Source organism: Parasteatoda tepidariorum, chromosome 6 (genome assembly GCF_982258835.1).
Source record: "Parasteatoda tepidariorum strain Cologne lab strain chromosome 6, Ptep-v5.0, whole genome shotgun sequence".
NCBI lineage: Eukaryota > Metazoa > Arthropoda > Arachnida > Araneae > Theridiidae > Parasteatoda > Parasteatoda tepidariorum.
This window is the reverse complement of record NC_141760.1, coordinates 100,553,798-100,580,006: the sequence shown is the minus strand read 5'-3', so window position 1 is coordinate 100,580,006 and position 26,209 is coordinate 100,553,798. Positions and strand designations below refer to the sequence as shown.

The following is a 26,209-nucleotide window of genomic DNA, read 5'->3' as shown; positions in this document are numbered from 1 at the left end:
TCAAGGAATATATAATATTTAATAACTAATTTTTTTTCTGTCCACAATAAGAATTAGTGGATGAAAAAAATACTAGTTCAACAATGCTTAGTAATCCTTTAGCATTAAAGAAACTAATTACTCTAAAACTAATTTGAAATTTAAACAAAGTTCATGTAGCTGCAAAATATGAATAATTAGCAATAAAGAATTATGCAGCACAAAAATAATAATAATCTCCAACTTTAACATAAAATACGAACTCTAAGAAATATTCTAATAACATTTTTAGAGAAGAATGCTCCTTGAACAATGTGTCAACTTGCATTTTTTTTCTCACAGTGATATCTTATTTATTTGAAGAAAAAAAAGTTATTATATTCTAAACACGCTTACACATCAATTAAAATTCAAACCAACAAAAATAAATACACAAGACTTCTCACTTGAAATCACTGAATTTTTATTCACAAATAAGTTCAATTTCTATTAAATAAATAAGCATCAACTTTTTTTTTTTATTCATATACATAAATTAAACAGAAACAGGCAGAAGAATGATTTTGTATATTATTCTCCCATGTATTCAAAATGTGGCATAAAACTATTTTTATGGCATATAACATCAAAGGCCTTCTTCAAATCTATAAATTTTATTAAAACTATATTATGAACCAAACAAAAAAAATACAAAAGCATAAAATAGTCTCATAATTAATAAAAAAAATTATACACAGCTATCAATACATAAAAAAAAAATGTTCAGTTTTCTTAAATATAACTAAAATTTCTTGTAAATTTAAAATAATGAAATTACAAAATGCTAAAACTTTTTTAATCTGTAAAAGTGAATTTAGATTTGTGTAAAGCTGCAGCCAGTGCAGACACTTTAAAGTGTTTTTCTAAATTGTGAGCTTTAAAAGTATTCACACTTATTAACAGAAGAAATGTGACAAAAGAGTAGAGATACCACAGCTATAATGTCATAGCAACATTTACAATTCTCTACTCTACTTCACAAAAGAAAGAATCTCAAATTAGTCATTAAACCACTGAAAGAGTAAATTTTAAACAATCATATAGAGCTCCCAAGTAATGCATTCTTCGATAGCAAAAGAAATATTTTTTACAGTTTTGCATAGTATATAAGAATCTAAGTCAACAAGTAGAAAATCTGATATTATGCTCAATGAATCAAAAAACAGCATAAAAACATTTCATATAACCTTAGCAGAAACACGTTCTTAGTAGGAAGTAGGCCCAACACATCTTTTCTTGTTCGACTTTTAATAAAACCAATGGAAGATTTTGATATCCTCTCAAAAAATAGAGTATAATCTATAAAATACTTCAATCTATAATTAATTTATCTTAATCCTGCATGCACGATCAAGATGAAAATGTATCTGCGAATCGCAAGAAATCTATTAGTATATGAACACAGAACTATGTATACAGATGATTAAACACAGCATATTACCCCTTACCCCCAGAAGAGACGCATGCAACCTTGGGACGCAATGAAATATTTTATATATTGCTTCTTTTTTTTTTAAAGCATTTATCAGTGGCAAAATATAAGATTACTTAAAATGTGTACAACATTATCAGAACTGTACAAGATATTACATATGAAGCCCTAACGTAAAGCTATATGGCTCTTTTCACTAATACGCACCTTTAAAGTATACTTACAAATACACAAAAGAACATAACATGTTAATTCAGTCATTTTGTCACACTATATAAAAGGTTGCATGCACCCGTATAATCTGATAATCAATGCAATTTATTCTTAATTCTCTCCGCAATGAGAATACCATGCAACATAGAATATTCATGTTAGTTAAAGGCCAATTTCATTTATTTAAAAGGAAAAAGAAAATAAAGGGTGCTGCTGCTTTTGCAGTAAATTTCTTTCTGTTTGTTTTTGGCCACAAATATAGTTAAGAAAAAACTTTTTTTTTTATATATAATAAAGAAAGTGAAGTGCACAAAAAAAGTTGTATGTAGGCCAATTTCTTAAAAAAGTTTCTATGCTTGACAGCAAGGTTTTTTGCGCATGTCTGGACTGTCTGTTGGTGGAATGCTAATAGGTTTTATGTTATCTCCTCCGGGAGATGGATCGTTGTCAGCATCATTTCGAATTTGCTTCTGGGAGATAATACGATAGATTTCTGAAAAAGAAAAGATTTTTTTTTTTAAACATTTGCGATTACAATAACAAAAATTAACAGCTATAAATATGTCTGTTCAGAACAAAATAAAATAAAGAGTTCCTAAATTGTGTTGCAATATTTAAAATCAAACAAGGTAAATCTTGACAAAGTTTGTGACAATTTTAAAAAAGCATTCCTTTTTAACCTTAAGAGCACCTAGTGATAAAATAGACATGAAGTGCAAAAATTTTTTATACTATTTTACGTTAAAAAAAATTTCTCCCCCTTTTTAGGGTAAAGATGCAGGTTTTTTAAAGTACTAAAAAAGTTAATTAGCTGAAATTTTAAACATTTTCTTACAAAACAATCAACATTATTTAGAAAGGACAAGTTTAGAATGAATACAGGTATTATTATTTATTAATTATGGTAACAATTTTAGCAAATTTTTTAATACTGCTGCACTAAAAAGATTCTGTTTTTAAAATTAATGCAGTTACATAATATCTGTATTTTAAGCATTTGCTGTAAAAAAATTGTCTGAAGGAAGGAAAAAATTTAATAGCTAAGCAAGCCTTATATAGAAATGTATTAATTCTAGTTTCTAACCTAAATTTGAATTAGCAACACAGCAATTCTTTACGTATTTTAAATGCTAAAATTTTATGCTTATACCATGCAAAAATGCATTTTTTATTTCCTGGTTCTAAATAATATTCAGATCAATTAGATAATACAAGTTCAAATGGCATGTAGGTCATACTTTAGTTTTATCAAAACCAATTTAGCTTGCTAATTTTTATTTCTATCAAAGACAAAAATTAAGATAATTTTAAATAAATTAGGTATTTAATTATGAAAAAAAAAAAAAAAAAAAACATTTAACACATTTTCTTTTAAAATTTGGTACAATTTAGTTTCCTTATACTCTTAAATAAATAATGTGATTCTGAACCAAAAGAAATTTACAAACAATTAGCTTCATCTAAATACATCAACAATCTATAAGCTGAATAAGAACTGTTTAGATATAGATCTAGGACTTCTGGAAAAATTACTTATTTATAGTTCAAAGAAATTAATAATAAAAATGTATTCATACCCGTTAAAATTTGTTGGAAAGCTGCTTCTACATTTGTGGTGTCCAATGCAGAGGTTTCAATAAAAGACAGATTATTTTTTTCTGAAAGTGACAAAATTAAATTAAAATCTAAAGATAAAATTAATTATGAAAAATAGAATATAAACTTAATTTATATTCTATTTTTCATAATTAATTTGTAAAATAAAAAACAGAATATAAACTTAATACATCCAAATATTTCTTATAGTTTCTTTTTTTTTATTTTTTAATCAGGCTTCATAATGGGTTAAAGAAAAAAAAAAGGAAATTTTTTGAAACAGTATACAAATACCATTCTATTTGTAAAAAAGAAAGTAACTAACTAAAAAGTATAATTTGCTCTATTTTTATGTAAAAAAAGCAAATTTTACTTCAAAAAAAAAAAAAAATACTCTTATGGGGTTAAAGGTTATTCTAAATTTGTGTGTAATAGTCAATTCAACTACACCAAATGCAGAATTTGGTTCGTTCTGCCAGGTTTCAGTTTTGTCTACCTGTGAAAATATAGTACTATTGTGGGGGGGGGAAACAAAAATCATGTCTCTCAAGAACTTGTAGTTTTAAAATTATGACTTATAGATATCAACCTATTCCGAAAATGGACATATTGGGAAGAGCCCATTAATTGGCATTGAGTGAAGTGCAGATTTTTAAAATAAATATTGTGAATGGCCCATTTCTAATAAAATGACCACAGACTATGTAAAAAGAACAGTGACTTTCGCATAAGCTAAAAGTTTTTAAGTTGCATATGTAAAAATATAAATGAACCTAATTAACTAATATTTTTATACAAACTGAGTGATACAATTAAAGAGAATAACAAAAACCTTACATAACTTCTATATTGATTGTTAACAATGTATGGTTGTCAACCCATAATATAATTAAAAAAAAAAAAAAAAAAAAAAAAAAAACATTACTAAATTTAAACTTTGCAGGGAGAAAAAATACCACTTTAAATGCTATTTTATTTTAGTTCTAATTCATCATTTTTTATTCAAAATTAACATATTAATTTATTTTATTGATGATCATTAGTAGAATAATATAAGTAAAATTTGTTAATTTTACAATCTTTAAAGCATTTATTCAATAAATAGATAAAATATTATTGACTTAAAGGATATAATTCACTTAATATTTGCAACAAAAATGAAATTTTTTTTGTCTAAAATTGCTCCAAATCTATTCATATTAAATTTCATCCAAGCTGCACTGTGAACTGTAATAATTTCTAAAAATAGAACTAAATCTTCTATAAATGAGGCTGTGTTTTCATAAAACTCACACGATTTGTTTGAAATAATACATTTGTTTAAAAAAACATACAATGGGTAAAAATAACAGTTAATTTTGTATTATTCATATACTCTTGCTGCATTAAAAAAGTTGATTCCTAACTGTAATTCCAAGTAGTTTAAAATTATTGCTCTTAATGCTTGAAAGGTTAAAGCATTGCTTCAAACTGTTTCAAATCAAAATTCCGCAATTGATGTTCAAAATTGTTCCTAACATTCTATCTTATTAATGTATTATCAATTTTATATTCCTTTTATATTACAGTTTTTGAAAAATATTTTTAATAAATGCGGACTTTTTTAAGAGGTTTAAACAAAGGGGAGAAAAAAAAAAAGTTTTTTTTGGCCTGGCTGAAATCTAGCAATTTGGAACGATCTAGGATCAATAAAAATGAGAGACAAGATCATTCATTAATTACATATAATTGCTAATTCAAAAGTATATTAAGTTAAGAGTGAAATTTTTTACCATTTCAATCACAGCAAGGTCTGTGAGGACTACAGTGGAATTCTACAGGGAAGCATAACTTTATACTTTTATATTATTTTTCACGTTATTTATCAAGACTTCAGCGAGGAAAAGATGGAAATTTAGTATGATTAAAACCCAAGCAAGTAATGTGGTATAGAACAGAAAAAAATTTAACAAAAATACTTTTCTTAAATGCGAAACATGTTCAATTGATATAACGATCAATTTTGTTCTGTAACTGCATAACTAAAATCTATAACTGAAGTTTAAAATAAAATTTGACAGCAAGAGAGAATTAGCATTCATAAACATTTTTTTCATTTCTGAACGTGAAACATTAAGTGTAAATTCTTAATAAACCTTTTTTAACATATTAAATTTGATTACATAACAAGTTTAACATTTTCATTTATAAAAGTACCATATATGTTCCATACTTGATAACATATCTTTTATTGTCTTAAATATTATAACAAGCTTACAAGGGTTTAGAAACATGCAAATTGCTGGTCTATTAATAGCAACAGCAGAAAAAAATATTTTCAAATATTTTTCATTTGACATCTTCATTACAGTATTACCTTCATTTGTTTTGGATACATATAAACACTAAAATGCCATTACCATCTACTTTCCCTTATTAGAATTTTTATCTCCCATGCTCAACTACTTTGGCCACATACAATAATAATTTACCATATGTATTAAAAATTCAAAACTAAGTTGTTTAGGTTTTACTGCAATTTAAAAATATTTTTTCACAGAGTTTCACTTGTCCCAAGCACTTACATCATTACCACCCAATAGTTATTTAGAACTGTTAGCTGTTCTTCAAAGGCCCTATTGTCTCATGAAATAAAACTTTTTTTCTTTGTTTAGAAAAAAATATGTTACTCATACAACTGCTCTGAGTTTGCAACAGTTATTCACGACTGTTAGATCATATTTGACCGACCTTTAGCCAACATTATCAGTGTTTTCACTAGAGATCGAGAACGCGAAAATCTCGCCTATTTTTTTTCTTTTCTCGCAATAAAAAACTATTAACGCGAGAAGTTCGCGCACTCTATTAACAGGGTTGCCACAGAAAAAATTAACAAAATAGTTGCTTTTAGTAGCCTAAAGCATGAAAATAGTTGCCTATATAAGAACAAAAATTCATCAAAAATATGACTAAAATTTTGTTAATGACTTAATTGTCATATACCATGATCCATTTAGTCAAGTTGGTGGCAAATATGATAATTTTAATTTTTATATAAACGTTAATGTTCTAGCACTATTTTCCTATTTATCAATAATTGATCCAGGAAATATATATATTTTTTAATCATGCGGAATAGTCACTGAAATAGAACCATCAGAAAGGCGAGAAACGAAATAGACTTAAAATGGAATCTGTGCAGATAAAACGAATTAAAAAGTGAAGACTCAAATTTGCAATTCAAAATTTTCAACATTTTTTTTCTTTTTTTTTTAAGGGAAAAAAAAAAGCTGTGTTTAGAAACTATTGCGGGATGCAGATTTTCAACCCAAGTCATGCTGAAAAAAATAATAAAAAAATAAAAACAACGCTACAGCAACAAAGGAAGTAGAGAAAAGTCTCCCAATAGTCTCCTTTTCTTGAAAATAGTTGCTTTTTCAGGCAAAAAAAGTAGCCATAGTCGCCTCATGTCAAAAATAGTTGCATTTTAGTCGCCTTTGGCAACCATGTAGTCTTTTGCCATTTTGAATAAAATCCGTTTCACTTTTCTTACTCGATCTTTCATTATTCTGAACATCGGTCCTTGTTATCTAGCTTCCCTATTTATCAGTATTGTTCAGAACCGGTGCGAACAGCAGAGCACCCCCCCCCAGCACGGAACCCCTTTAAGAACACATTTTTCTGCAACCACGTGTTCACCGTAGGTAAGGTTTCTTCATGTAAGATGGTTACATTTTTTGTGCATGAATACCTTGGACAAATACCTTGTTAAGGCGACTTCTTCTACTCTGTAACGGAGGAATTAAAATGAAACAAATGTCGTTAGAAACGGCCAAAACGAAACAAACACAGATATTTTTCAGCTAAATAAATATAATAGCCGATCAAAAAGTAGATACAGAACATTTTCCATTAGTCCGTGGGCCAAACTCATTTATCGTTCAAGTTCGTTCCGATACTTTGGGGGCAATTTTTTCTTTTGACAAAACGATTCAGAATGTTTTAGTATTTTTAATTTTATAAAGTTCTCCAAATATTATTTGGTCATAATTTAATAACAATCGATTTTATGACGCACTCTTTTTCTGTATGCTTTCGTACTCTCATCCAGTGAAATCGTCGAATGATTTTTTCCTCCGCCAAGCTAACCAATCACGCATTGTCTCCTCACAGTCGCTTACAGCAATGTTTGTAAGCAAATCGTTGGTTGCATTGATGATAATTTTCTCGATTTCATTTTAATCCTTTGAATTTTTTTTAAAATTTAAATAAAGGTCTCTTTTTAGAGCAAACTATATATTGATAACGCTTCATTTTCCCGCTTTACTGTTAAATATTTGATTTTCATTCCGAAATTCGAATTGTGCAGGCGGTCGCATTGCAATGCCTCTCTGACCTAATCAAAAATTCGCCTCCGATTTTAAGATACAAAAATATATACTTTGCTTAAAAATGAGAAGGAATTATTTGTCCTATTTTAATTTTAATAATACTTGCTGAGTTACAAATTTAAAGGGGATATTTATATATAGATCCCACCGAAGAAATGAAAGTATTGTAGTTATGTTGATGAAATGCTAAAAAAAAATTTTTTTTAAACAATTTTCATTACTTTATAAAATGAAATATTAGTTCCAAAATGTTTAAAAAATCTACATATTAACGTTAATGATCCATTATTCTTAAAAAAAAATATTATTTTTGTTTCACTAACAAAGGTGCTATGGTAAGTATTGTTTCAAAAGATGGTTGTTTTGATGGCTTATTTATCCAATATCTGTGATATTAAACATTTTTGTAGAGTCAAGCGCACATCTTATATTGCTTGCATTTTAATTTTACTTAAATATTACTTCTTTTTAGCTCTGAATGGCGTATAAATTTAAAATTTTTTATTAAAATGTGCTTACTCGGAAAAAAGAAAACAAAACTTTTTTTTTTCTCTTACAAAAAAGCTATAAAAAATACTCCTCTTAAATAAATACTACTCTTAAGCTATAAAAAAACTTAACTAATCTAAACTAAAATTAAATCATGAAATTTAAGGAAATTTATGTATGTTTTCTCTGTAGGGTCAGCAACATAAATTTGACAATTTTGTATTTAATCATTGAATATTTTTTTTGAATTGAATTTGAAAACAATAGTGTAGATTCAAAACATGATTTAAACATTTAACTTCAGATATTGGTTTAAAAAATGTGTTTAATCAATTTTCCAACTGGCACTATTTCGAAAAATAGTTAAAGAATGTCTCTACACTTAAATGTAAATAAATTATTGAATATCAAACCATAATGAAATTTCCAAATATATTAATGTCTGGAATTATATTCTCTTGCTAAATAAAAATATATTCAACAATACCCGTCTAAGGTTTTTTGGAACACTCTGTATTTGTCTTTTGCTACACTTGCAAAAACTATTTGAAATAACACTTGAAAACATTTTTTTTTTTCAATTAAAGCTATGAATTCTACATTCTAAATATATTTTCTCTAAATCAATATTATTATTTTCAAAGTTAATGCTGTATCAAAACATTAAAATTTTAAATAATAAAAAACCAAACTTTGTTAAATTGTTCAAATAAATTATGTATCAAGATAGTTCATTGCGTATAATATCCGGTTTTTATACAGTAAAGAAAGTTTTAAACTTTCAGTAAAAGACAGTGTACCAAGCAACAAATTAAAAAAAAAAAATCAATTCAAATTTATTGAAAATTTTACACAAATGAAATTTTTTATTTTTATGTCAAACTGAATTTCAAAATATTCATTTGTATAAAATGGTTTTTTAGCTTACTAAAATAAGTATCGTTTTAAAAAATAAGGGAGAAATATCTCCAGATTTTTGAAGAAAATCAGATTATTTTCTGTAGGGTAGCGGTTCTTAAAAAGTTGATGCAAATTTAAATTTTCACATAGTGGAGGAAAGATATATACATTCCATAGAATTCAAGTTTTAAGTATTTTTACAAAAATAATATAAAAAAACCTGAAAAATAATCGCAGATGCAGTATTATAACCCTTCATATTACAACTATAACTGTCATAGTCTATGTTTTACCTTTTAATAGTGAATATCAAATAATCATGATTTAAAATGAAAAAAAAAAAAGATTTTAAGATCTTGAAGTAACTATAATTGTATAAAAATTTTGAAGTACATACTTATAAAAAACTGTTAAGTGTTTTTAGTGCAAAAGAAGCGTGGACGAACGGGAAGCTATCATAGTATGCAGACAACTGCTTTTGTTCTGATTGGTCCATTCATTTCCAAGTGACGTCAAATTACGCTTCTCTTCGGATATTCTTGGGCAAAATACTGAATTCGTGAAAACAAAATAGTTCCTCATTGTTTTGATAACTTTCAATTAATGGCCAGTCAGATTTTGGAGAACTTTATGAATTTATGTTTCTCAGCCAAGATTGTGTTCTATTTTGGTAGAATAAAATTGCCCCTCAAATGTCGGAACGAAAATTAATTTAGAGCTACTTTTGAGACTTCGGCCCACGGACTACATATGATGACGCAGCAAAAATATTCAATTAGAAGATGTGAAAAATGTACCTATTATAATTAAAGAACTAATTTTTTTCCACGTCTATTCGTATTTTTTTAATTTTTAGAAATCACACTTAACATTTTGAAATCTCACCCTGTTTTTGAGAAAGGGTGAGAAATTCTCTCCCATTTTTTTTCTGTAATGAATACACTGATTATTATCTATGTTAATTCTGAAAATGAAGTAAAACATCATTATGAAGAAAATCCACATTTTTGTAAAAAAGAAAAGTATTTTTAATCGAATTTTTGATATTTGAAATTTGAACATTTTTTTCTATTAATGCTGCATTATCTGAGCTTACAAAAATTTACGAAACAATCCTTGATTTTTATGATTTTCATTTAGGAAAAATAATTTCTGATAATTTGGTTTAAATTATTTTTTTTTTAGAAGATAAAAATTCTCCAAATTTATTAAAATACATGTGACAAAAACAACCTTTACAGGAAAATCAGGACAACTAAAATTGTAAAATTAAAAATAAGCATTAGAAATTTTAAAATAAAACTATCCAGGTTCACAGACAATGCATTAAATAAATTATAATTACATCAAAATTATAATTGGTTTCTAAAAAAAAGAATTGAAAGAAATACCCGCAAATGCCTTAGCTTCATCTGTAGGAACAGCGCGCAGATGTCTCAAATCACTTTTATTTCCTACCAACATGATAACAATGTTCTGATCTGCATGGTCTTGTAATTCTTTCAGCCAACGCTCAACATTTTCATACGTCAAGTGTTTCGCAATATCATACACCAAAAGAGCACCAACAGCTCCTCTATAGTAGCTAAAATAGCATAAACAATTACGTTAATGAATTATCCTAAAAATGAGTTTTACAAAACAGCCTGAAAACTAAAATTATTTAAAAATAGACTTTAATTGAGTTCATTCTTTTAGTCCTACCAACCGCTACTACTATGGGGAAAATTAACTTCTGGAACAAATCTCAAGAAATAACTTTTAATTAAATATTTTTTGCTTAATTGATATAACTAATTAAAATCTTGGAATGATAAACTTCATTTTAGTGGAATAAATTTTTTCTCAATCACACATGAGATAAATATTTTATTTTCAATAAAACACATTTATGATCTCATTGATAGGGCCGAGATAGCCTGGTGCTGGACTCACGCCTTTTGCATAATAGAAGATTAGGCAGCAGAAAATCAATAACGGCGAATCTGTCATTTTTGCGATTTCAGATTATCTTAAATATCTCTCTTAAAGTTAAATATAAGCATTAAGAGGACAGGCATGGCGCTGGACTCGTGTTCCCATGAACAGGAGTTTGAATCGCAGACTCCCCGTTTAATAAATGGTGAAAGTTAAATCAGTCAGGTCACAAAGTCCTCCCTGTTTCCATAACAAATTATGCCTCCGGGGGCACTGAATTGGAGATTGAACGTTCTCTGGTTCAGGTCAAAATTACGATCTGTGGATGAATGCATGCGTGAATGGGTCCGCCCTATAAATAGGTGTGACATATGAGTATGGCAAAAGCTTAATTATTGGCCATAAATTGTGCCACTGAAAAAAACAATCTCCACTGCCGTATCAACAACAACATCTCATTGATATAACTGAACCATTCATGATTAAACTGAAATCCATCTCAATTATATCAGAAATTTCATCAAAAAATTATATGATTATTTCAGGTCAACATGATAGTAGTCTATCCTTCCTACTCCTTAACTCTCAATAGAAAGGGAAAAACTACAAGTATTGAGACATTAAATTTAATTCATATGATATCAAGTTTACAAATTCTTTAATAAACAGGCGTAGAATTTAAGTTTATAAATAGTTTTCAGGCATATATGAGAACAAATCTGTATAATGGTATTAGGAAAATCAGGGCATTATTCAGAAATTATGAAACTTTATACTTAGAATATACACCATACAGGCTATAGAGAAAATGATAAGTATTCAGGGGTCTGTCTAGGTTTTTCAGAGAGGTACCTATTTTGTGAAAATTTTGATACAATTTGTGAAAAATTTAAAATTATATTAAAAAATCAACACAAAAACATGGTAAAAATATAGATTTACCGTTTCTTAAGGATACAAAAATAAAATTTTAAGAACTAGAGGGCTCCGCCCCCTGCTCGCTGACGCTCACCAACCCCCGGAGAATTGCTTCGCAAAACCAAGAATGCTTTGATTTCATATACTTCAATATTAAACTGAATATTAACTGTTATCATCGAAAAGAATTAATTTTCTTAAATGCAGAATAAGCAGTGTGTCAATATCAATGTCACTTTTTTTCGTTGACTACAGTTCCTTCTATGTCCTATTTGTTCTCAAAATGAGCCAAAATTTTCAGAAATTAACATCAATGTGCAGATATAATCTTAATATGAAACTTGTTTAAAAAAAATGATAATCACAATAATACAGACTTTGTTCCAAAGAAATGAATATATTTTTAACACATTTAATTCAATATATATATATATATATATATATATATATGCAAACACTATAATATTTTTCAATAAGCAATATTGTTAAGAACAGGGTAATTTTTAAAAAATATTTTAATAATATTCAGCAAAATAACTATAAATGAAAACATTAATTTTGCGGAATTAAAATAAACAATGCACCAATAGCATTTTCTTTACGCTAAATACATTTATAAATTTGACATTATATATATATGTTATATTTCTCTGTATACAATATTGTTAATGACAGGATCATCTTTAATAAATATTTTAATGTCTTGCTCATCAGAAAGAAGTAAGTTTTTCAAAAATAAAGGATATTCATGCAGCGGAGGTATATGTATGTTATCATTATGGCAGCAAGAATTAACAGAGCGCCCTTTTGCAGAAGCAAATCTCAAAGCTCCACAATAACTGCATTTTGAAAACATTTTGCCAAGACTATGTTTTGCCACTTTGATAGGTAACAATTTCGATAAATCACCAGCAAACTCATGTTGTTTTGATTTTAAAATAGGTGGATTAGGATTTTGGTCCATATCATTGTCAACATTGCGAAAGCGAATTGGTACAGTGTGCATTCCAACCACATTTTCTGTATTTACAGGTCTGGTTTGATGTGGGCAAATGAAAGTCGATGTTGTTGCGACTGTGTAGCAATTACACACATTCTCTTTTAGCTCAACCTTTGTTAGTTTAACTTTTTTTTTGTTAGTTGAATCATCATTAGGTTGTATAAGCAAAAGAGCATTATTTTCTTCTATACTATGAAGTTTACGTTTTTCCCGCTTTCGATTAGCTTTCGCATTGAGTTGCGACTTTTTAGTAATGTTAGGTCTTTTCTTTTTAGGCATTACTTGTAAATAAACAAATCGAATTAAGATTTAAAACCAGATTAAACTTACGAATTAACGTTTTAGAAAACAAATAATCAGATTAATCAATACAAAATAAGTTGAGATGTTGTAAAACTGAAGAATGAAATTCTAACTATTTTGTGATTGGTTGCATCTCTGAAAAAGAAAATTCAGACTTGTAAATCGCTTTTTTAAGCTTGCCGTTTTCAGACACGTGATTGGCTGTTGTGAACGGCGGTTATTCTTCATTATTAACTGCAAAATCGTGCTTTAAAACTAAAATAAATAAAAATTTAAAATTATGTAAAAGATTTGAATGCCCTAAATGTCTTCCCTGAAAGATTCTGAATGAATTGATTCCTTAATCTTAGATTTTCATCACGTAGTTAAAAAGTTTTTCAGGGGACAAAATTAACTGCAAAAACTTTTTTTTAGAATAGAGAGAAAAGTATTTTGCGAAACTACTGTTTTCCTAAAATTGAATTTGCGAAGGTACCGCTAAACAGTAGTAAATTCAGCCTCGACTGACCTCTGGTATTACAATATAAATATTTATAAAAACATTGAAGGGGATTGCAGGGGAGCAAATAAATAGAACTGAAAAATCAAAACTAAGAGCAAACTTTCCAAGAATTATATATTTTAAAAAAAAATTTATATTTCAATATTCCTTAAAAATCATTAACTAAAAGCTTTTGTTTCGAAAAAAAAACACAATCAAAAGAAAAACACACATACCTGCCAACATTGGAGAAATAAAATAATTGAGATTTTACTAGCAACATTTTTTGGTAATCATTTCATTCAATAATTACATAATAATATAAGTCAATAAGGGAAATTCAAAATCAGAAATAATATACGCACTTACATTTAGCAATGTAAAAAATATGTATATAAATCTTAATCTAAAGAAGATTTTTTTAAATCATTATTTATAATTACTTAAACTCTTAACACTCAACAGCAGTACTGGCAGTAGCACCATTTGTTGAGAAATAAGAGAAGTATTTTAGCCATCAGCAAATATTTCATCACCATTTTTTTTATTTTTAAATTTCTTAAATAAATACAAAGAAATTTGAGAATATACGGAGAAAAAAAACAGGAGATAGTCATAAAATACAGGAGTCTTCGTTAAGAAAACAGGAGACATGGTAGGCATGCAAATAGATGCTTTTTACTTACACCACAAGTAGTAACTCTTTCTAAACGATTCTTATTCCTCAACGTAATCTTGTAACAGCAGAACAAAAACAGAATAAATAAATGGTTACTTACGCACTAGTGATTGCTCTATATCTTTCTTGACCAGCAGTATCCCAGATTTGAGCTTTCACAGTTTTACCATCAACTTGAATACTCCTAGTTGCGAACTCTACACCAATCGTACTTTTACTTTCTAAACTGAATTCATTCCTTGTGAAACGAGATAGAAGATTTGTCTTTCCGACACCAGAATCCCCAATTAAGACAACTAAAAAATAAACCCAATTAAGAAAATTTAATTAATGATCCAAAGGTCCAGTAATCAAAAGATATACCTTGTGCATACACATTTTATATGTCTCCATTAGCCATTTTATAAATTAAAAAAAAAAAAATTAAATAATTTAAATGAAAATTTACAAAACCGAGAATATAATGTCACAATTATGAACAACGCTGCGGGGATAGTAGTTATTAATAATATCAATCTTCATCTATGAAAAGGTACCCAAACATAGAATTTAGCTCACATGTCTTATACACTCTATAACAAAAAAAATCGACGCACCAAGAAGCAATCATCCGATTGCTTTGAAATTCCGTATGCATGAATGTTTTGAACAGATATGGCTGGAATGATGCCGACTGGGGACGTATAGTCTTTAGCGACGAAACCCGCTTCCAACTGTGTCCTGACAATCACCGTAGATGCGTTTGGAGACGCACAGGGCAGAGCATTATGGTCTGGGGTGCCATTTCATCTGACAGCCGGACCCCTTTGGCCATCATTAGAGGTACACTTAGTGCACAGCGGTACGTCGACGACATCCTAAGACCTGTTTTGCTACCGTTCCCTTTGCAGCGCCCTGGGCTGGTTTTTCAGTAGGACAATGCCAGACCACATATGGCATGTGTTGCTATGAACTGTCTGCAAGCTCGTCAAACTCTTCCTTGGCCTGCCAGATCACCAGATCTCTCTCCCATCGAGCATGTCTGGGATATGATGGGAAGGCGATTGCATCTGGCACGGAATGTTGATGACCTCATTCGACAATTGGATCGAACTTGGCAGGAAATACCGCAAGAGACCATACGGGAGCTTTATCGGTCTATGCCACACCGTGTGGCAGCTTATATCCAGGCTAGAGGCGGGTAAACAGCTTTTTGAACTTGTTACTGTAACTCTGCAATAAAATATTCAATTGTTCTGAAATTTTAATCATTTACTATTCTGTACATTGTCTTCCTATCCATCAATTTTCGTTTCAATCGGACAACTCCTTCTTGGTGAGTCGATTTGTTTGTTACGGAGTGTATACTAGTGAATTGGAATAGTATTTCGGCAATGGTAGATACACTGAAGTACGCTCCCACCAGAATTATAGCGGTGATAACTTTGTGAGAAGGCTGTATTAAGATCATTGTATTTTTAAATGCTGATAGTGAGAACTGTATTAAATTCATGATCGAGGTCACTCCTGTGTTGCCATTAGCAGTTGAGTGTATACAGGCAGACGTTGTGTAGGATTGAGACAGAGTAGCAATAGCGCGAGAAGGTGGATAATGTTGCAGTCACAAGTAGCAAGTCGACTCTTCAATGTGGACCATCTATCAAAGTTGGTGTGTTAAAATCGAAGTAGTCTCTGTCAAGGTAGGCGTGCTCACATCACGTCCGGGTCACCAATGTGGGGATAGTTGTTATTGACAATATCAACCTTCATCTAGAAAAAGGTACCCCGACATAGAAGCGAGTTAACATGTTTCATAACCAGTGAATTGGAAATTTATTTTTGTAGTGGTAGACACACTACATGTGAAACGTCATTTTGTGAAAAACATCCATTGCTGCCGAGGAATCCGAGGATACTACTGATTCTCATTTTATAGAGGTCCGAGTTAAATTTGTTGGACCAACAGACCAGTGTTAAATTTGAGTCCTATAATAGATTATAGTTTTATTTAAAATTATTTTTAAATTGTATAATTAAGTTCACTTTTGAAGGTTCCTATATCACTTAAGTAACTACTACACAATGTATACTACTGAATGATATTCAAAAGGAAAAATCTCTAATCACATTAATTCATTAAGAATGAATAATTCAGTGTTCCGGCATTCGAGTTTCAGATTTTAAATTGAAATTTTTACAATAAAAAGAAAATTTAAAAAATAACAATATCATTAACTCGCACAGAAATTACAAAATTTAATTTCATCTGTTTATTTTTAAGAAAGAGTTAAATAAATCCTTTTTTATATTTGATCTTAAAGTATTATAAATGTATTTTAATAATAAGAATGGTCTTTTTTAATACAATGAAACTCCTGAAGCCCTCTGGAGCAAAAATTTATAACTTAAGCTCCTAGAGCCCTCTGGCTCCCTAATATAATTCGAACATAATGCATAAATAACTAACTGACATTGAAAGTTCTCTATAGAAATTTAGTACAATCAATCAGTAAAACAGCACTAAAATACCAAAAAATCCAGACAAGTAAGATTTAATCTGGACAGTTGAAAATAATTTTTTAAAAATATCATCTAATAAATATAAATAACTAATACCACATTGAAACTATGAGCTGGAATAATGAATTGGAAGAATAAGTCCTACAAATTTAAGGAATGTTTACAACTGAAAAACTATTCAGAGCATGCTCCACTGATTCGGGTTTACAGGAAACACCCAGTACATCCATGCGGATAGGAATCGAGAATACAAATAATTGACCTCAATAATTATGGTTAATTGCATTAGTTTAAAATTTAATTATCACAGGATTCTAATTTAAATCACTACTCAAATTCTCATACATTCATAGTTATTAATGTCATGCATCCAAGCTAAAAATATTTTTGTTTTTGGGTTTATTCAAACCCAAAAGCAGAGAAAACAGTGATTGGAGGAAGAAAAAAATGAACATAGAGTGACCTGGGGTAATTCCTGATCAAAAATTGCAAACATCTATTTTGTGAAAAAACTATTCAAGATAGAATTTTAATATTTACTGGAAGTTTGAGGCTATATGAGATGAGTTCTATGCTGTCTTCTTTTGCTTGAAAATCTAATTAGCATTTAAAAGATTTTAAATTTTTAGTGATCAGGAATTACCCCTTCTCTTGATCATTTCTGGGATAATTCCTGATCACTTCTGGGGTAATTACTGATCACCAGTTCTTATAGTAAAGGAGCTGTTTAAAAATAATTATACAATGGTAATTAACAAATAAGGCATCAAGATCAAACAAATAAATCAAAGATATGTTTAAGGAGCTAATAAAACGATTTATTTAAAGAGCAAGAATAAAGATTAACACTTTGAATTTTCCAAAAATCTTTGCATTATGTCATACATTTTAGGCAAGCAGCCAACTCATTCTCATGTTCTGCTGAAACATAAGAAAGAGTTCACACATGGGTTTCTTTTGCTGGATTTTGTAACTTCATTAAGTGAGAGTGTAAAGTTAAGTATTTATGTCAAGTAAAGTATGTCGACAGCTCTCACACTGAAATTTTCATTTTCAATCATTAAAAAAAAATTCACTAATCTTGCTTTCTAGAGGCTTAGTTTCCTTTTTAGGCTTATAATTTCTCACCATATTTATATTCAGTAAATTTATAAACTTAAAAATTATTCTAACAATGTACACACGTAAAATTAAGATAGAAACAAGGTAAGACAAACCAGAAATGGTGCAAATCAGAACACATTTGTCTTGTATACAGTTGAAAACAAATTTTGTGATTACAGTTAAAATATATTTTATAGTTGCTCCACTTAATGAATATGAACTGTTATTTAAGAAAAGACAATCAGCTCTTTATTAGCTATTTTTAATACTATTTATAAAAAGAAATGACAATGATCAGGAATTACCCCAGTGATCAATAATTACCCCATCTGTAGGGGGCAACATTTGATATAGTTTCCCATAATCAATTATAATGTTTACAGTAAATGTGAAACAATTAAACAAAAGATTACACTATTTTCATATCAAAGAAAAAGAAAGTAACTCAAAATATTTATTATTAAGAGAAGGAGGGGGATCTTTGAAGAAATATGCACATTTTGAAACCTATCTTTGAAAAGGAAAATACAGAAAGCAGTTTAAAATATACTTATTTTGTTAGATTAAACAAAAAACTATTATTAAGTAAATGTAGTTATACTTTAGTAAAGTGTACAAGCATTCTTGTCCATGTCCCAAATTTTAAAAAAAATAATTTTTTTCAAATAAAACTTAGGTGATCATTATTTACTCTAGAAACAGAGTGATCGTGAATTACCCCGGGTCACCCTATAATGAACACAAAAAAAGTAACGTTATAAAGATAATGAATAAATTGAAAGAAAATAAAAAAATTTTCTCTATATTTCCTTACTTTCACCTTAATACTTAATTTTTTTTTATATAACATTCTTAAATGTCTCTTTTTAAAATGAATGGAGTAATATGAGCTTATGTTTAAACAATTACTTAAAATTATTCTTTCCAATATAAATTTCAATTACAACTAACTAGGAATAAGATTTCCTACAAGATATGCATTTCGAAACATTTTCTTTTTCACTTTACCTTTTAAGAGACAACATACTGATACCTTTTTAAGGAAACCTAGCATAGTGTTATGGTTGACAAGTCAAACTTACAAAATTATGTTTATAATCATTATAAATTAATTCTTCATCACTGGCATTAAATTTAAAGGTCATTCCCCCCCCCCCTCATATCGTATGATATTCTCTTATACCTAGTACATTTAATACAGTGTCTCAAGGTTTGCATGCATCAATTCTTTGTTCTTTATCTAAAAAGAGTCTTTTAGTATTTGTAATAAGAGTGGATGTCAATTCAACAAAATCTTTTGCTGACTGCATCATGAGTCTACATTGACCAATCATTTTTCGTCAAACGGATTATAGTTAAATTTCTAATAAGGAAAAAAACTGCTCAACATGATTTCAAACAATTATTTGTCCTTTAAAAAATTGAAACAGGTGGTAATTGAAGCAAAATTTTGAATAAAAATTATTGTAAAGTCTTTCTTGCATTTTCCATCCCTTAAATACTTTTTTACTTATATTGATGATTTAAATATTTTCTTTTATTTCTAAATTTTTTATTTACAGCTACTATTCTATCTTTATTTAATCTTCACAAAATTTGAGGATATTTCCGAAACATGATTGATCGCGCCAGTCAACTATAATCACGAAGTGCAAAAAAGATTTTTTAACTCATTGAGATGCACTTCAGAAAAGCAATATTCGGAATATATCCCTATCGCCACTTAACAGAGACAAATTTCTTAAAAACAATTTGGAATGCAGTTAATCTGAAACCCTAACTGCTAACTAATATAAATTTTGGTTTAAGAAAATAAAGACTATCTTTTTTACATTTTGTACTCACATTTCCTGGGATGACCTTCTTGTCATAAATTTATAACATTTTTATTGTTGAATTAACTTTTTATAGCCGTTGATTAATTCTCATATGAGTTTTAAAAATTATACAATTTAATTCAAGCAAAAAAGTTTGAAAAAGTTATTATTAAATCAGAAATACCTATTAGCCACTGACTCATTAGGTTTGAGGAAAATTTGGCAACTAAGTTATTTTAGCCTACCGGCCACTGACTACTAAGTTACTTCAGCATATCGGCCACTGGCAGGGTTTGAAAAAACCCGGGGATTTTTGAAAAAACCCAACCCGCCTGGGTTTTATTGAAAAAACCCGGGGAAAATTGGGTTTTATTTGAAAAAACCCGGGGAAAATTGGGTTTTTTCATTTAGTGCTCATAAATTTTACTGTGAAAATATTTTTATTTATTAAATAGTATTGTATAAGTAAACACTAAAATTTCATCTGACTTTTACCTGTAATAAAATTAAACTGGAATAAATATTTAATGGTCTTCAATGTTTTTATAATACGATTAATAGAAAGTGAAATTAAAATTATGTATAATTATAAAGAGTATCAGTTACTTGTCCCTTTTTTCAAATATTTAGATAAATATATGCATTTTAACTTTATAGTTTCAAAAAACAAATTAATCTTAAAATTATTAAAAAGCATATATAAAAAGTTGTAGCTCATTTTTTTAAAATCAGATAATAAAACTTTAAATTTGTTTATTGTTGTTTAATGTATCACTTAATAAATTTTTGTTTGTTTGATTTCAATATTTTTAAACATGATTAAAAGAAACAAAATAAATTGTATTCAAATAAAATCTTAAAAGTATTTAAAAAATCTTAAAAGTAATATTTTAATTTTTAACTGTTTTTTAATTGTGATAAACTTTCTCCAAATAGTTAAAAATTGTCAGCAGATGTTAAGAGTTAACTTAAAAAAAAGGTCAATTTTTTCCTTTATTATTATTATCATACAACAGATTCAAAGTGTCTACATTTCTCTCTTAGATGGCAATACACTTTTACGAGTTTTGTAGCTTTATCTATTCCTAATCTATTTCGAAGTTTACTCTGCACCAAACCGAAAGTTGAAAAGTGTCTTTCGATAGAGACAGAAAATGCTGGTGCTGAGTGCAAAGAAAAAAGAATTGACAGAAATTTTGTGGAAGCTAGGAATTTTATTTATTTACTTATTTATTTATTTTTTTGCCATAATTTTCCACTATTTTTTGATGAAAACTGTTCAATAACAGTGTCAAGCATCAGTGATTTTGGAAAGTATTCAGGATCGGAAATTTTGGATGCCATAACACGTGGCAGAAATTCTGGATGATGCTTAGAAAGACAGCTTTCTGCTAATTGGTCTTGTTTATCATTTAAAAATTGTCCCCTTGTTTCGGGATCCAGGATGCATATGCTGATAAATGATGTGGCTGAACAGCCTGATCTTTTAACAAAATGTTTATGGGATTCTAATTCATAACACGATAGTAAGTTAATTCATATTTCAACAGGTTCTGAAATTGAAATGTTTTCTGGTTGAAGCTTTTTTAAAGCTTCAGAAACAATTGATATCTGTTTTTCCCAATTGATAGTTTATTGGTAAAGCCCAACATTATTTAATTTTTTTGACATATAAAATTGTTCAAGAACAATCTCTTCATATTTATGGTAATTATTGGCAAAAGTTTTTACGCGCTCACAATATGAATTCCACCTAGTATCATTGGTCATCAAGCAGTTTTTTTCATTTGCCCATCCATGTGCTTGATGCACATTTCTAAAATATTTGTTAACTTCAACGATATGTCCAATGATAGTATTAGGAGATACTTCTTTTTGAACCAAATTTAAAAAAAAAAACAATTTGTGAAAAAAACCACCAAGTGGGTTTTTTCAAAGTGGGCCCACTTGGGGAACCCTGGTTATATGTATTTTATATTAAGTTTAAATGGCGCATTATCACTAATACATATTTGAATCTTCTTTATTTTTAAGTACATTACGTTTCATAATTTTTTAACTCAAGAATTATAAAATATAAATGCAGTAATATAAAAGGAACAAGTTTATTAATCTTTTTGATTTCACACACATTTATTTACTATTTTTATTAAACATATGGATATTACCCATTATAAAATTATAATCTGTAAATATTTATAATCAGTAAAAACTAAAATTTCATCTGACTTGAGTTAAATAAAAAACTGAAATAAATATTTAATTGTCTTACATGTTTCTATAATAAGATTAATAGAAAGTGAAATTAAAACTACATATAATTATAAAGAGTATCAGTTACTTGTCCCATTTGTTTTCAAATAATTAACCCTAGAAAAGGATTTCATTTTTAGATAAATAATTTTAAAAAATTCTCCTATAAAAAGTTTTAGCTTTTTTTTTTCTTAAGCTAGAAAATAAAACTGTTTAAATTTGTTAATGTATCACTTGGTAAAAAAAGAAAAAAATTGTTTCTTTTCAATTTTTTTTAATATATTATATTATTATATTACCTGTATGTATTATATTACCTGTTTATTAATATATAAAGCATGCAACTATAGTTGAAAAATTGATCTTTTCAGACTATATTATTTAAATTTTTATTTGATTTAATATCATTAAAATATTACTTTTTTGAAAAAACCCACTTGAAGTTTTCAATAGCACCTACTATAAAAATTATATGAATATTTGAGTTTCTTTTACTTTACTAATATTAAAAACTTAATCATATAAATCATGCAACTCTATTTGACAAATTTATGCTGCACAATAAATTATATAAAAATAAATGTGAAACAATAAGTTCTAGTAAAAAAAAAAAATTTTTTTTTGAAAAAACCCACTTATCGTTCCAAGTGGGTTTTTTCAAGGTGGGCCCACCCAATAAAACCCGGGCGGGTTTTTTCAAAGTGGGCCCACTTGGCGAACCCTGGCCACTGGCTACTAAATTAAAATTTTCATATCTATTGTGAGTCATAAGAAATTTTCTCTATTCATCTGAAATTAAATATAGGTCAGACTCTTAAAGATATTAATTGAGCAGGATTATACCTAATATCTTCACACTAGTGACATTCTCGATTTAAACGAAATTATCACAAGCCTATATATTATTAAAATTCTACAAAACAAATTTTTAAAAATTGCTCTATGACAAATGTCTTTTATAATTTGTGGTATCTCTGGAAAAACTCCCAAAATCGAATGCCCACCAGCATAACTCAATACATTACTGACTTTCCCTAAAAATGCAGTCTGTGAAAAAAAAAATGTTTTAAACAATTGTTGACTTTGTTAATTAACTAACTGTTCATTATTATAAAACTGATTTTTAACAGCAGAATTAATTTAAACTTCAAAGTACACCTTAATACAGTTAATTTACTTGAACAATCAAGTGACAACTTGACTAAAAAAATTTAAAACAAGATTCAATAGTTTTCATAATAACAAGACTTTAAAAAATATCTTAGAAAGGGATTCTAACTTCAGTAGGTAACATTCTTGAAATCAATGAATTAATGTGTAGTTAAATGAGGTATATTTTAAATATACAAAATGAAAATTTTTTGTCAGTTAAATAGAGATAATTATTTAACTATTATGGCAGTAACAGTTTTAAATATTAGTTTCTCAACTTGACAGGAAAACGGATAATCCAAATAATAACAAACAATGCCATGTAGCGTGACAATGTAGAAAATGTCAAACATGCACTTTTATTTTAAATCGTGCAATTTCTAAATATTTTAAATGTGTAATATGTGAAACTCAAAAGAAATTATTTCCCCCATCACTTACAAAAGGAAAATTTCCTATTAGGCGAAATTACCACTATCATTTCATACAAGGTCAATTGTTACCAAAACGCCCATTTTTTCCGCATTCGAAAAAAGGAAATTTTATATAAAAATAACTAAAAATCTCGACATTTATAACATTATAAATAAGATGACTTACCTTTAAATAAATAATCATATTCGTCATCCTTTGTGGTAACCATTTCTAATTTTACTACGTCAGTTGTATTATTGGATCAAAAATAAACAAATAAGTCAAACCGTATTCACAGCAAGTAGTGGCAAAATATATGGGAGATTGTTCACAAATCTAAGTTGCCGACACTACGAGCAATTATTAATTGAGAGCCGAAGTTCTGACAAATACTAGTTATGACACTGCGATCTGGGCGTTTTGCAGGTGTTCTATTGGTGATAACCGTGCGCTGTAGTAAACGTTTTCCGGTAGTTTAATGCAATTAAACTAATTGAAAAGTCATAGCAGTTAATAACAGGCTCACACAATAGAGTACAGTGGATCACAGAGAGAGGAATTATCTGCTACATGAGAAATTCTTTCACTTTCATTCAGTCCTTTGTGACAGTTTGTAAAATCCACAGCGCATTCGAAAACTTCTCAATATGGCCGTTCTTTCGTAAAGAATCAATGCCACCATGCTAAAAGTAATCTTCTGATATTATTATATAAAATTAGTATATAAGTTTCATGAAGAATAGTAAGAGATAAAGATAAATCGATAGATAAAAGCTGCTCTCTTTTAATTATTTAAATCTCAAATCTTTAACTTCCCGGCTATTAAAATTGAAAATAAATCAATAGAGGTAAAGCCAGCTTTCAAAGTTCAGATTTTACAATCTCGGCTCGGAACTGATTTTTCTTTTTTTTTTTTTCTTTTCTTTTTTTGTTCCTTTGCTTATTTTTAAAATATGTGTTTCCCTGAATTTAAATATTTATTATGAATTAAGATTTTCCCATTCAAAATCAATTACTTTAACAAATTTAAATGGTATTTTTCTGATTACGGGACACGGGACAGTAGTATATTACGTAAACATTGCTCATGCATTAGAAAAAATAGGCAAATCACAATATTCCCGTTTTAATTTAATAGTAATTAATACCCATTTGCCTAAAATATTTTCAAGAAAAAGATAAAAAACTTTGTAATAATTATTTTATTTTATTGTCTATTTAATAGTGATTGAAGCATTAGTGAATTAATCTTGAAAATTTTAAAATCACTGCTTAATTTTAAACACATCAATGCATTTAATCAGGGCCGGATTTACGTATAAGCTAAATAAGCTGTAGCTTGCGGCCCCGAGATGGCAAGGGCCCCCAGATCCAACTTTTTCCTTCTTTTTTTAAAGTTTTATTCGGTGCTGGAGCCCTCTGAAGCCTAAAATACATTTTTTTTTCTTTTTTACATTGGCGAACGCTTTTCAAAATCTAATAGAAGTGTTTACAAATATAAAATAATTGTTACTCTTCACTTTTTTAACCAAAAGAGCAATAAAAATGCCTTTTGACAGATGAAAATATCCTGTAGCTTTCGTAGCTACCAGTGATGGGAGTATGGGAGTAGTCCATGGATCCTAAAAAGCGGTACTCCATGGAGTAGTCAAATAGCCGCCTCAATTTACACTGTGGGAAATGTTTTCAGTTTCTTTAAATTGCTGTGGGCTCTTTTGTCCACAGAAACACCCTTTTGTCTGATTTCTAGGCAAAAAACTTCTAGGGCTGTGGGAGAATCTTGCTTAGGGTCACTCTGTTTCGAGATTTCCGTTGTGTCTCATTGTCGTTAAAGAGCTTCTCGTTTAATTTTAACTTTTCTTTTTTGAAAAATAAATTTTTTCCAATTTATTACAAAAGCTTTTTTTCCTTTTAATTATCCTAAATGATTTAACTAACTTAATTGTTTAATTTACTTAATTATTGTAATTGATTTTAATTTGTTATTTTCCAAATTAATCGTACATGAATCCGTGAACTCCTTTCTTTCTTTATTTAAATGGTGGGCCACTATTCAATTCCCTCTTTGACAGGCCTATCTGCCAAAATTCTTGATTTAGTTTATTTTGGATGAAATTGAGATAACAGATGAGATTTTACTTTAATTTTACTTACTGCTAATAGACAGAAGCAACATATGATATTGCTTGATAGAGCATTGAAATCAAGTGATCATCAGCTAAACAAATGTTTAAATATATATGTAAAAAATATTGTTCAAACCTCCTGTCTGACCAAATTTTCCATGTATCCCCGAAATATGAATTATGTTTAATTTGTAAAATATGATATTTCGTACACAAAATTCATTTACTTAGTTAGCTTATGATTTTATTGTTTATTGATCATATTTGTTTCTATTTTTAACTCCCTGATTTTTGTTGTTATTATGTGTTTAAAGTTAATAAGGCATCTAAATTTTTTAATTTATAAGGATTTCAAATTTTTAAAGCAAAGTCGAAATAACTTTTTAAAATTGCAATTTGAAACTATTTATAAAATTTTGGCAGATTTGTTTTTATTTTAAATCTGTGCATTTAATTTAATAAAATAAAAATAAATAAAAAATAATTTTAAAAAATATAAATAAATGACTAGATAAAATATAAAACTGT

At 28.3% G+C, this 26,209-nt stretch overlaps 1 protein-coding gene across 1 annotated transcript; it reads right to left on the bottom strand.

Moving 5' to 3' along the window:
- Positions 1 to 425: 425 nt before the first annotated feature.
- Rab11 (RAS oncogene family member Rab11) lies at positions 426 to 24,437 on the bottom strand. The gene is made up of 5 exons (XM_016072757.5): positions 23,742 to 24,437; positions 14,417 to 14,612; positions 10,410 to 10,603; positions 3,241 to 3,321; positions 426 to 2,156 (listed from the first exon to the last, which is right to left on the bottom strand). Exons 1-5 carry the CDS (start codon positions 23,782 to 23,784, stop codon positions 2,014 to 2,016), a joined length of 657 nt encoding a protein of 218 aa, XP_015928243.1. The 5' UTR covers positions 23,785 to 24,437; the 3' UTR covers positions 426 to 2,013.
- Between the last annotated feature and the right edge of the window lie 1,772 nt (positions 24,438 to 26,209).